A 13,407-nucleotide genomic window follows, 5' to 3' on the forward strand; every position below is an offset into this window, starting at 1 on the left:
TAAGTGAAGACTGAAACTCGCTTTTGTTGAGTGCCGGCCACATGCCATGTGCTTTCTTTCATACACAGAAGTTTCTTGAGGCTGTGTCTTAAACTCACATGGTTGGGGCAGGGAGGGTGAATATTATGCAGCCTTAATGACAAACTGGTCCCATGCTGTGTGCCACAGAGAAGCACCTACTAGATGTGGTCTATGCTAGGCATTACCACAGTAATACAGGAATACGTTACTGTATTTAATCCTTGGAAGCCTGGGAGGTGTGTCCTATCATTACTTTTCATTCACAAGAAAACTCAGATGCAGAAAGGATTTTTTAAAATGTGCTCAGAGTCACAAAGGGTGGAGCAGGACTTGAAGCAAAGCCCATCTAAACCCAAACCCCAGGCTCTTTTCACCACATGACTTTGACCTTAATCAGCTCCTCCATGCACACAGGTCCTACATTAGGCCCCAAATGAGAGCAGCTCTGCTGTGAGCTCACAGTGCCATTGCTGATAAAAGGAAGGTGGGAAAGGTCAATGGCATGCCAAAGGTCACCCAGCTACTAAGCAGCCAAACTGGGATCTGAGTTCAGGCAGTTTGACCCCTCATGGTGGGTTCTCAGGTATCTCAGTGACTCCCCCCTGGAGAAGGTAAGGCTTGGGTGGGGGAGGGAGTTCCAGTAAACATTCCCCTGGGGATTCTGAAACACCCACCTAGTGGGTGCTTCCATCTCCCAAACCCCATCACTGGCATTCCGGAGGCCCTGTCACTGCCAAGGTTTACAGTATCTTTTGGGAGTGAATAAACAGAGAAACAAGACTGGGAACCACTGTCCAAATGAGGGATTTAAGGCTAAACCCTACTCATCATAACTAACTTTACCCAAAGTCAACATGAAATGAACCTCAACAACTGTTTCCCTTGTTAGAGTTCAGAATAATTTTTTGAGAAATTTGGAAGTGCAGAGACTTTCTGCAGTAGTGAAAATGTTCTGCACTGCCCAATACAACAGCCTGTGGTTACTGAGTGCTAGAAATGGGATGACTGTGATTAAGAATCTAAAGTTTTCATTTCGTTTTATTCTAATGAATTTAATTTTAAATAGCAACATGTGGTTAGTGGCTACCATCTTGGACAGCCAGGTCTAAGGCACATCTGTAGCTACATCTTTGCAGGAAGAATGCTGAATTGTGCAAACAGAATGGGAAGTGGAGATTTAATAACATCAACTCTATGAAAGGACATCAAGAAGATGAGACTCTAAGAAAGGCTGACTGGTCCATTTTATAGCCTCATGCCTTCCCCCAGCACGACATCCAATTGCAGCATCCCAGAAGCCTAAAGGCAGCCTTGGGAGAGAGCCGATAAGAACTGCTGCTAAGAAATTCTCTCATAGTCACTGGGCCAGCACGTTACTTCCACCGTCTCATTTAATCATAGGAGGCTGGCCTCCCTAGTCTCAATGTAGGTGAGAAAACAGGATCAGACAGGTAAAGTAGATGGCCCTAACTCCAAAGTCCTATCCGTTTTACAAGGCCCTGGGGCCTGGACCCTCATTCCCTTACTGCAAAAGGTGAAAGACTTACAATGTCTGAGCCTTTACAGACACTCTGCAAGCAGCAGGTTGGGGCTGGAATGTCCCTCACAGTCAGTGCAACTGGCTCAATATCTACATTTAGCTGCACATAAGCAAGATTCACAATTAACACAAAGGTGGCACCATTGCAATATTTAGGGGAAGAGTTAGCTTGGATTATACTGGGGCCCTCTTAGTCAAGGTACCTGTCAATACCAGGCTTTATTTTCTGAGATTGCACTGGACAAGCAGGACAGACCTCTGTTCGTCAAGCACCGTGTGATTATGACAGAGGGCAGGAGGGGAGCAGCGCGGGACGGAGGAGAGAGAGGGAATGAAGGCTTATGCTGAGATGAATGGCACTTTGTCTTCCACTTTCTGAATATGCTTAGCATTGCATCATAATCTGCATACATGTGGAATTTGAGGCCAGAGGGAACACTGGATTTCATGTTCAAGTCCCTGAGGTCTGAAGATGTGATCATCCCAACATCTCACAACTAGCCGGGATCTTTGTTCAAGATCAATGAAGGGTTTTCAATGAAAAGAAACTGGAGAGCTATGTTAGCACTCACTCAGTTGGGCCCTCCCCAGGGAGAGGGCCCTTGTCTGCCATATTTACTGGTGTACCCTAGTGCCTAGAATAGTGCCGGGCATTTAGTAGACAGGTGATACATATTTTTTAAATGAATGAGGGAATGAAAATATTCAGCCAGCATCAGTGGGACACAAGGGAAATGTCTAACTGGTGGCAATAGGACCAGTGGGCCAGCCAGGCAAGGGTGGGAAGGAGGCCCAGCCTGGGTTAGAAGGGCTCTGCCTCCTCTCTGTGCTCTCTGGTCCCTCATCCACCCCCACACCAGAACTTGTTCTCAGATGCAGATGAGTTAGGTCTAGGACAAATACACTTGTTGGAGAATGCAGGGCTGCATGGGGAGGTTTGGAGACCAGCCCCCGGGCTGGCCCTGCTGCTTGCCACGAAGCACACTCGTGGGTCAGTGGGGTGGAGGAATCAACAGCCGTGGCAATCGCCACATAACGTGCAAGGTTGCACAGAAACAGCTTCCGAGGTGGAGTGAGTGGTGATTGCCAGGCTTGTGGGTTTCCTCAGTATTAATCTTCCCAGAGAAGGAGTCAATTGGAAAAGCAATTTTCTAAAGAGGCTTTATCAAGAGAGTCAGTGAAGGATGCTCAGCTACAATCAAAGGGGAAAATACACCTGACTGTGACAAGCTGTGCCAGCTGTGTGTGGAATGAGTGGAGCCAGCCCAGGCACACTGTGACCTGCCCAGCACAGGCTGCCCCTGGCCCCTCTGTGCACCCCAAGGAGACTGTTCACTGGGTTCCTTTAAGGCTGTGCCAAAATATGTGAATTTTAACTGAATTTGGAAATAAATGTTAAAACCTGGCATCAATGCCAAAAGCAGCATGGGAGTGAGAGGTCAGCGTGTGCTCGGCCCTGTGCCACCTGGGGGACCATGGACCAGCATTCCCGAGCTACAGCGTCTTCCTGCACGTGTTCATGCCCACCAGACCGTACTACATGGGAAGGAGAAGACCTCACCACGGCCACCTGCTGGGTGTCCTCATGTGACTGCCACAAAAGCAGGCATTTTAGGCACTTAAGAAAGAGTGGCTGTCATTGTTATTATTTTGATTATTCTATCAAAACAATCACAGCTTCACAACTTTTATTTTTTTTGAGATGGAGTCTCACTCTGTCACCCAGGCTGGAGTGCAGTGGCACGATCTCGGCTCACTGCAACCTCTGCCTCCTGGGTTCAAGCTATTCTCCTGCCTCCGCCTCCCTAGTAGCTGAGATTACAGGCACGCGCCACCATGCCTGGCTAATTTTTGTATTTTTAGTAGAGTCGGGGTTTTGCCATGTTGGCCATGCTGGTGTCGAACTCCTGACCTCAGGTGATCTGCTCACCTCAGCCTCCTAAAGTGTTGAGATTACAGGCCTGAGCCACCGCACCCAGCCACAGCTTCAAAACTTTACCATACAGTTGAAGACTCATAACACAGGAAGCCTTCCCCAGGGCCTCCTGGGAAATAACACCTATTTCTCAACACAAGGCAGTTTAATCACTTACTTGCAGCAAACAATATGCAATAAAATAGAGATGTAAGCCACCCCACGGCCCGAGTTTGACTTTAGAGGACTTGAACACTAGGCTTTTGCATATCATCTCTCATAGGTCAAAGAAGAACTTTTTTTTATTATTGAGACTGAGTCTCACTCTGTCGCCCAGGCTGGAGTGTGGTGACATGATCTTGGCTCACTGCAACCTCCGCCTCCTGGGTTCAAGTGATTCTCCTGCCTCAGCCTCCTGAGTAGTTGGGATTATAAGCATGTGCCACCACACCTGGCTAATTTTTATAATTTTAGTAGAGATGGAGTTTCACCGTGTTAGTCAGGCTGGTCTTGAACCCTGACCTTGTGATCCACACGTCTTGGCCTCCCAAAGTGCTGGGATTACAGGCGTGAGCCACCACACCCAGCCTAAGAAGGACTCTGAAACCTCCAGAAAGCATGCTTCCTTTTCTGCAGCAAACGAGCTCCAGATCACGGCCTGGGACCTAACACCTTGTGACTGTCTTAAGTATTTCTGCAGAGCCTCTTTTCGTTCCACCACCAACTTCCTCCGATTTAACCTTCTTCTAAATCTACAGTTCCTGAGCGTGTATCTCCTTTTTGCTTTAAAATAAGAATGCCTGATTCCTTTTCTCCTCATAAATGCAATACATGGTCACTGTAGGAAAATCCAAAAAGACAAGTGAGAAAAAAAAATAGAGAAATAAGAAACATCCTGAAAATACTGTTCCTACGCTTTCCCAATGCCATGATGCCAACCAAAAACCTTACCTGTGAGGAGAAAATGCTGTTCTTTTCTACCAAGTTTGCTGCCTCTGGAATTGGCAGCATGCTTTTCATTTAATTTCATAATAACAACATTCCCAGAAGAATCCAGCCACATGTCTCCTCTCTCGGGGACCCAGCCCATGTGCAGAAAGCAGTTCTCATGGCAGGGCAGGATCAGGGAGTTTTTCTAGCTGGCAGTTTCTCCATGGTGCTGAAAAAGCCAGACTCCCCAGGGGTAGCTAGCATGGCCTGTGACCCCCCCAGGCACACCCCAGCATCCAAGGCTTCTAGGAAAATGTGTGATTCTTAACATAAGTTTATGTGTTTGTCCTTACTCCCACCTGTCTTTCCGCTTTCCAAGGTGCATGGAATATTTCAGCCACCCTCCATCTCTCCCTCGCACCCTCTCTCACAAATGCACAACACTCATTCTCAAGACCTTTAGCCTGGGCGATTGGTGGCCTGTGTTCTGGTTTCCCCTTGTCCGCCTCACTGTCCTTTCCCTTCCCTCGGTCTTAGTCTCTAAGGCCTTCCCCATGACCGTGGGGCTCCTGGGAGAAACAGATATGACAGCTGCCATGGAAGATTCACACAGACAGGAACACACTAGCTCTTGTGTTTCTGCAAATGAGGATCCTTCTTGGGACTTGAGTCCCAGGCTCCTCTGCCATGCCCTTAATGTCAAAACAGTCTCCAGCTTAGATCTATCTTTATAAAAACTTCTTAAGGGTTTTTAAAAAAAGCAAAAGAAATGAGAGTAACTGAGCCCACCATTAGAATGAGACCTGTATTCCATATCACCAATGATGACATGAATGTAGTCAACAGGCCTCAGACACTGTGCAGAGGCATGTGGTTGTCCGTTTCCAATTACTCTTCTCTAGACAGATAATGCCTGTTTTAGGTTGGGTTGCCTGGAAGCAAAGCCTGAGATTGGGTTTGAGTACATGTGCTTTATTAATGGAGGGCCTTTCAGGGAGAACTGTAAGGGAGGGAGGGATTTGAGAGGGGAAGAAGCATCCCAGAAAGGATGTGGAACCAGGTATGTGCTTGTGGCCTGATCCAAGCGAGGGCTTTGGAGCGTCAGCACCACCACACAGGTGTCCCGCTTGGGGGCAGGACCACTGGTTTGTGTGTTCTTTTTTCAGCCAGGTTTCCATAGACTCTGAGGGTGATTCTTCAGAGACACAGGCAGCAGACCACAGTTAGCAGCCAGTGCTCACAGCAGCTGGGGTGGTGCACAGCCCAGAGAAGGGGACCTGAACTGTCACCGTCCACCAAAACACCCTTAGCCATTGTTTGCCTGAAGGTCGTCTCAGGTTTGGTCCAATCCACATTTCTTTCCTTTCGTTATAAGAGATCGTCCCAGCACTAGAACAACTCTTTTCATGTAATGAAGGACCTTATAGTTAATTCACAGAAACTTCATGTGTGGTGGGCTGTGGGCTGATTTCTAACAAAAGTCGCTGTTTCATCACTGATTCTTAGCCAACTGAAGAAATGTTTTCTGTTTTCTTCAAGGGCAGTAATGCCATTTTTCTACCAGAGTTTCTACAAAATGACTTGTAAAGGGTCTGTCACTATGACTCCAGTCCACAAGGGTCCTGGGTGCAAATTGGGACAGAAAGCAAATGTTCTTAGAATTCAGCTGGTGGTTTGAGTCCTTAAGATAACAGTGACTATTGCATTTGACAAACGATTAGTAACATTTCATAATATTTAGAACGGTTGCTACTCGGAGTTACAGTCTTTGGTTGTTGGCTTGTGAAAAGTTACAAGAAGTCCTAGGCTACAGGATAGAAAAAGGGGCCCAAATTCAACACAGTTCAGAGCTGGGGTCTCTCTTCCTGTTATCTTTCTCCGTTGCCTGCAACTGTGCTTCTCAGAGACTCCCAAACCACTCTGGCTCAATTCTGGAAGGAAAGCTCGATTCTAGCCTGCCGGCTTGTGCATAGAATGTGGTAGAATGTGATGTTTCCCCCCTACCTTGAGGTTCTGAACAAATATTTCTGAGACCTCCAGAGAGGCAGCCAGAATATCTGCAGAACAAAGCTACAGTTTCCCCAGCTGCTTCGCCTGAAGTCTGTGAGCCAGGCAGCAACTGAATGCCCTTGAAACAGAAGTCCAAGAGACTCTCCACCTGTTGCTGTTCTTATCAAATTCAAATTCAACATACATAAACAAATTAAGCCTGCATCGTCTGGTACAGAAGCCACCATTCACATTTGGTTATATAATAACATGTTAGATTAATTAAAACTGAATAAAATAAATCAAAAATTCATTTCTTCACTCACATGATCTATATTTCAATTGTTCATTAGCCTCACATAGCCAATGGCTACCATGCTAAAGATTTTATATATAGAACATTTCCATCATCATAGAGCCTCCTATTGGCCAGTGGTGGCCTAGACATTTGTAAATATACTATGTATAGGAGTTTGTATGGATGTACACATATAGACACATTTTATATATGTGTATGTACATATATAATGTATATGTATGATAATTCATCTTGCCAGCAACTGTTCAGAGCAGGAATTAATAGCTCAGATCGTGCAAATACCTGCCCACAAGTGGACTTTCAGTCTGAGACTCTGCACTACCCTACACAGCTGTCCACCGGTGAACTAGAGCCCAAACAATCTTTGTCATTTATCACCTTAGCTGTTCTGTTTCTGACTTTATTCTGGATAAATAGCATCTTCTTTGATAAATCCAGGTTATAGCCCTTCATTACCCCAACCTCCAAAGTTGGCTTAATGCTTGCTTGCCACAAAATGGATGGTTTCCCCAGGTCCTGGGAACAGAGAGACCACCCTCATCATCACTGGATCCCCATAACTGATGGACACTCGATACACCATTCAGCATCAGCATCTGGGGCTGGGAGAGGGGACCACAGCAGCACTCCATGAAACCGTTTAAGTATATATGTGTAAAGTTCCTCTAGAGAGTATCGATGAACTGCACTGTATGTTTCAGCAAGCCCTCCCAGGTTCATGGCCTTGGTTCCTAGGGCGATGCAGAGCCAAGGCTGGACTCTGAGCTGGGTGTGCAGCCAGTATCTTCTTGTAGATGTGCTCTACAAGATGTGTGTTTAAAAATATCCACTATCTTATGCTCCGAAATAAAAGCCATGCTGAGGAAGAATATTTGCAGAGGCAATGGGCTAGGGAAGAGGGACCAGTACCACGTGCCAAGCATTGTGCCTGGTGCTTTGTACATGGTCTTACTTAACCACACAAGAACCACCCACAACAACAGTGAAACTCTGAGCACTTAAATAACCTGCCCAAGCTCTCCTGAGCAGTAAACATAGAAGCAGAATTCTAACCCAAATGGGTTTGTTTTCAAAGTCGGCAGTCTTTCTATTACACCATGTAATCCTCAAATGCAATTTCCTTTTTTCCTTCTTTCTAGCGCAAGAACTTTGAGCTTCTCATTCTCCAAGGAGGGCATCAATCAGAAAGGAGACTGGTTGTAAAGACAGCCTAGAGAGTACTTAGGCTGAACCCTGCTCCAACTCTGTGGCCAAAAAGACCCCCAGAGTCTCCTGATGATTCATTGAACTGTCTTTCACTAGAGTTAATTTACCATTTTCAGCTTTTCTTAATGGTAGCAATAGCAGTCACATTAGTAATAGCTTATATTTATTCAAGGTACTTACTTAGCACTGTGAAAGAAAGGTATTATGAGTTTCTGCCTCAGTATGTGTTGTCCCAAAAGTCCAACCTGTGACAAGACTTGGGTGCTGACCATTTTTTGTTTGTGTTTGTGTTTTTTGAGATGGAGTCTTGCTCTGTGGCCAGGCCAGAGTGCAGTGGATCTCAGCTCACTGCAACCTCTGCCTTTCAGGTTCAAGCGATTCTCCTGCCTCAGCCACCAAGTAGCTAGGATTACAGGCACACATCACCACACCCAACTAATTTTTATGTTTTTAGTAGAGATAGGGTTTCACCATGTTGACCAGAATGGTCTCAATCTCTTTCTGTCCCCGTTATCCTCCCGCCTCGGCCTCCCAAAGTGCTGGGATTACAGGCGTGAGCCACCGCGCCCGGCGGGGTTCTGTCAGTGTTTTGAGAAATGATCCTAGGTAACACATGTGAGGAAGTAGGGATGTAAAATAAGGGAAGAGGAGAAAAGCCAACAAAGGATGCATTAATGAGCAAGTTGCCACCGTGGGCAGCTGAGCTCACTCCCACTAGGGACACTGAGTTGTCATGCTGAGGATTAGAGAAGCCGGTGTCAAAACCTGTCAATTGTTGGGAGAGAGCTTCCCCTCGGAGGTTAAATCCCTGACACTTTCAGGCTGCCCTGCACAGAGGCTGCGCAGTCTTCTGTGGAGATGGGAGGAATCCCAGGGGAACACGGGGAGATTCTCGTTCCTGAGGTGGGAAGCAGTGGAGGTGCAAGGGAGCTTCAGCTGCAGGTGAACTCAAAGGGGACTTAGGAGACTCTGGAAAGGCATCACAGCATCTGCTACATTCTCCTTCCACACGGAAGTTTCCAAGCATAAGTAACTTGCTCACAGCTGGGCACAGTGGCTCACACCTGTAATTGTAGCACTTTGGGAGGCCAAGACAGGCAGATCACTTGAGGTCAGGAGTTCAAGACCAGCCTGGCCAACATGGTGAAACTCCGTCTCTACTAAAAATACAAAAAATTAGCCAGGGTTGGTGGCACATGCCTGTAACGCTGGCTACTGGGGAGGCTGAGGAAATAGAATCACTTGAACCCAGGAGGTGGAGATTGCAGTGAGCTGAGATCACACCACTGCACTCCAGCCTGGGCAACAGAGTGAGACCCTGTCTCTAAAGAAAAAAAAAAATGTAAGTAACTTACTCAGGCTGGCACACCCAGTGTGGGAATTAAACCCAGGTCTGTCTGATCGACCCCAAAGCCCTTGCTCTTTCTACTACCTGAAGCTGCCCTCAAAACCCTTGTAAGGAGCACCCACCATTGCTTATGCTATCTCCTCTCCACTCTGCCCTCAGGAAAATACCATCCACTGGCAAGTTGGTGCTGACACTCACAACCGACGCCTGTGAGGGGAAGGAAAATTTTGTCCGCTACCTGGAGCATGTCCAGGCTGTCATCACAGTCAACGCAACCAGGAGAGGAGACCTGAACATCAACATGACCTCCCCTATGGGCACCAAGTCCATTTTGCTGAGCCGGCGTCCAAGGGATGACGACTCCAAGGTGGGCTTTGACAAGTGGCCTTTCATGACCACCCACACATGGGGGGAAGACGCCCGAGGCACCTGGACCCTGGAGCTGGGGTTTGTCGGCAGCACCCCACAGAAGGGGGTGCTGAAGGAGTGGACCCTGATGCTGCACGGCACTCAGAGCGCCCCGTACATCGACCAGGTGGTGCGGGATTACCAGTCCAAGCTGGCCATGTCAAAGAAAGAGGAGCTGGAGGAAGAGCTGGACGAAGCTGTGGAGAGAAGCCTGAAAAGCATCTTTGGCAAGAACTAGCGCTGCTCATCCACCTCCCCGGCGTCCTCCCTCCCTGCCTCCGCCTCTGTCCTCGCTCCATGTTTCAAGCAGGCACCTAGCAATTCCATCTCCCATACAGGCGATTCCGTCTCCTTAGTCTGAAGCTTTGCTCACTGTCAATGATTATTTTCATTACAATGGAAACAATCTTTTTTACTCTATGCCCCAAATATAGTGTTCCCAACAATATCCATGTCCTATGTGTGACTCTAAATTCTTTATTTCTGTCATTCAAATGGGTGATATTCTGCAAACAAAACTGGGACAGCTTTCCCCTCAATTTTTTTTTATTTCTGAGAAGAGAAAAGAACGCATTTTAAAAGCCACATACAGTGACTCCAAAAACGATTGTCTGTGGTCTCAAATGAGGAGCTGTTACATAACAAGAAAATCAAAGCTGAGGACAGGGGGTGTGCTCCACAGCTCTGAAAGCACAGGAAATACTGTGTTGCTGATCCTTTGGGGAGCGATGTTTCATATTTAATGGGATTTGCCAGGGACATAGGTTAAGGTGGTATGATTCAAAAGATGCTATTCACAGAGAGCCCTAGTCACTGCACAGGGAAAGAGATCCAGGAAGCATGAGTGCTGGACATTTTACTACCAATGCCAAGACAATTCACTCTACTCAGCCATGGTGAATAAAAAACGTACAGAGCATGGCTGTGTTCTCACCAGCTGCTGCTCTAAGTTGCATTAAAATCCACCACAGCAGCCCAAATTTTTCTCAGTTTGTATAGCGTTTGTCCCAGCCCCAATTTTCTGGGGCTCCTCACATAGCTATCCAAAAGAGAAAAAAAAATGAAGACAAACCTGGCAGCACATCTGGTGAAGAGCAGTTTACTAGCTTTTCAAACAAGAATGTCCCTTTTCCTAAGTCACTTTGTGGTTTCTTAATCTGGTCTGAGTGAGAGGACAGAGGAGGATTTTTTTTATATAGCTTTACACACATAGATATGGGCTTTGATTTCCAAATAATATAATGAAAGAGAAATCTCATACTCCCCCGCATTTGGATGTCATTGACATGTTGGGAAAATGGCCTCTGTTCTGGAAAAGTCATGGGAGGTTGAAGGGGCGCATTTGAAGCTGCGAGCACATTTTCACAGGGTTCTCCAGTTGTATGGAGCCTCTTCTGCCAAGAGAGGACCATGCAACGCATCCCAGAGGAACCTGAGGCCTGAAGGAGGCAAGAGAAGACCTCCGTTAGGAAAGCACACTGTTACCTTCTCGGCAACTAAGTAATCCATGAGACCATTTAACATGGAAGCCAAAGGTTATGGTCAATCCCAAAAGTCACTATTTTATTCCCAACTAGACATTACCCAAGTGACCTGTTTTCACTTTGTTTACCTCCCCAGAGATTGGTTTCTCATCCCCAACCCCGAGGCATACCCATTCTCAAGAAATGCTTTGTCTTCCGCCTCTCCAGGCACCATCTCCCTTCCCCGGGAGCACAGAGCTTAGCCTGGAGCACCTTTCCTTCAAGCCAGCAACACAGAACACTAGGTTCGATTCCCTGAAGGCAGCCCCTTCAAGAGAGAAGTCTGAAAACCCCATTTGCTTTCTTTTCTCCCATACTGGCATGGATCTCTGTCTTCTCTAACACCTTGTGACCTTCTCTATCTCATGCTTTAAAGTGTAATAATATGATTTTTTAAAAGAAATTTATTACTTGTTGCAAAGGTCTTTTTAAACCAGTTTAGATTTCAAGAAACAAAATAAATGGAAATCATTGAAAATTCATTTCACATTAATGGTCTGAAAATAAACCAAAGGACATTATGTGTGCATGTGTGTATAAGTGCACACAGAAATATATATACATATGTAGACTATATACATGTGTGTATATATGTGTATATATACATACACTTGTATAAATGTATATACACATATACCTATAATGTGTGTATGTGTATTTATTGAAGAAACATACCATGTTCATCTCTAAAAGAATATTCAGAGAATATCAAGATGATATTTTCTTGCTAAAGAAAAAGGCCAGTGAAAATTCAGGTGAAAATGTTCATCACTTCCCATTACATCACTTCTGTAATTTTGCAGCTCTCTGTATAAACATCGAATGTCTTATATAGCAGCAAAAATATAAAATAGTTGTCCATATTTTCACAGGTGTGGCATAATTTATAAAATTAGAAAGCAGCTTATCAGCTTCTTAAGAGAAATGGCAAGTTTTGATATGAGTATACAATATATAAAAATATATACAGTGCTATATATAAATATTTGGTCTCTATTTCATTCTTTGCATCAGTATTAACACTAAAATATATCTTGCTAGTGATGTTTTTATGATATCCCTGATCCTAATGCAAGAGACAGTTATTTATAGTCATTTATTTTAAAAAAATGAAAATAAGTGAATAATGATTAATTGGGTTAACATTGTTGCTCCCTATGACAAAATTTTATAAGTAAATTTCAAAAGGCATGTTGTAAATTAGGAGGCTCAACAATAAAACATGACCTTCCAGAAATTATGTGAGATGTGCTGTATCATATATGAAAATACTTTCCTCCTTTCTAGAGACAGCTAATTTAAAAATTGCCAAAGAGAGATCTAAAGAGCCTGCTTTAATAAGTATGCACAAAAGACTTATAATTAGCATATAAATCATACACAAATTATGATCTACAGCAGTATTTTTCAAACTCGAGTTACATCCATTAGTGGATTTTAAAATCAATTTAGGAGTCAGTTTTTAATAAAATAGCTTAGAATACAGTAGGAGAGAAGAAAATCATAGGATAGGATAGGATAGATCATGCATATTAAGGATAAGTATTGTTCTGAAATATTTGTTTCAGATGTGTGTGTACACATATGTGTGTCTGAGTGTGTGTACTGGCTCACAATGTAAAATACATTTTTCATTGTGGGTAATGGTCAAATATCTTTTAAAAACACTATTCTAAGATACATTAATCAGGCTAGACTAAGTTATACTATAATAACAGCCTCAACATCAGTATTAGTGGTTTACTACAACAAAGGTTTATTTATCATCCAGACAAGTTCCAGTAAAGGTTCAGGGACTCCCAAGGCCACACACCTCCATGCAGTGACTCAGGATCCAGGCTGCTTCAGCCTTATGGTTTGTAATCATAATACAAGACTGCTACAATCACCATGCAGAAGAGAACCCGAAAAGGACATTCATCCACTCCTATCTTTATCCTATATATCACCACTTCCACCCATTGCCCACTGGCCAGTCCTGGACAATAGCCATGGCTAAATTCAAACCAACTGGGGAATGCGTGACAACTAAGGGAATATTATTAGCATCTCTACCACAGAGAGTGCTTGACATTCCCTTAAAACATATTCTTAACATGGCAATCACTCTTCATGGATAGTACCATGAACATTATTACAAACTGGCTGTATCTTACCCCATGAGACCACAGACTATTCTAGAAAAAGATTATAATAATTATTCATAAA

The 13,407-nt window shown here is 44.7% G+C and overlaps 1 protein-coding gene across 2 annotated transcripts in view; it reads left to right on the forward strand.

Moving 5' to 3' along the window:
* PCSK2 (proprotein convertase subtilisin/kexin type 2) overlaps nt 1-12,436 on the forward strand; it is a 255,827-nt gene extending 243,391 nt beyond the window's left edge. For both annotated transcript variants that reach the window (XM_002747466.5, XM_008995791.5), the window contains one exon: nt 9,428-12,436. In XM_002747466.5, the coding sequence (XP_002747512.1) occupies nt 9,428-9,914 (487 nt within the window). In that variant the 3' untranslated portion in view covers nt 9,915-12,436. The remainder of the gene's footprint in view (nt 1-9,427) is intronic.
* The last annotated feature ends 971 nt before the right edge of the window (nt 12,437-13,407 follow it).

Source organism: Callithrix jacchus, chromosome 5 (assembly GCF_049354715.1).
Source record: "Callithrix jacchus isolate 240 chromosome 5, calJac240_pri, whole genome shotgun sequence".
Taxonomy (NCBI): Eukaryota; Metazoa; Chordata; class Mammalia; order Primates; family Cebidae; genus Callithrix; species Callithrix jacchus.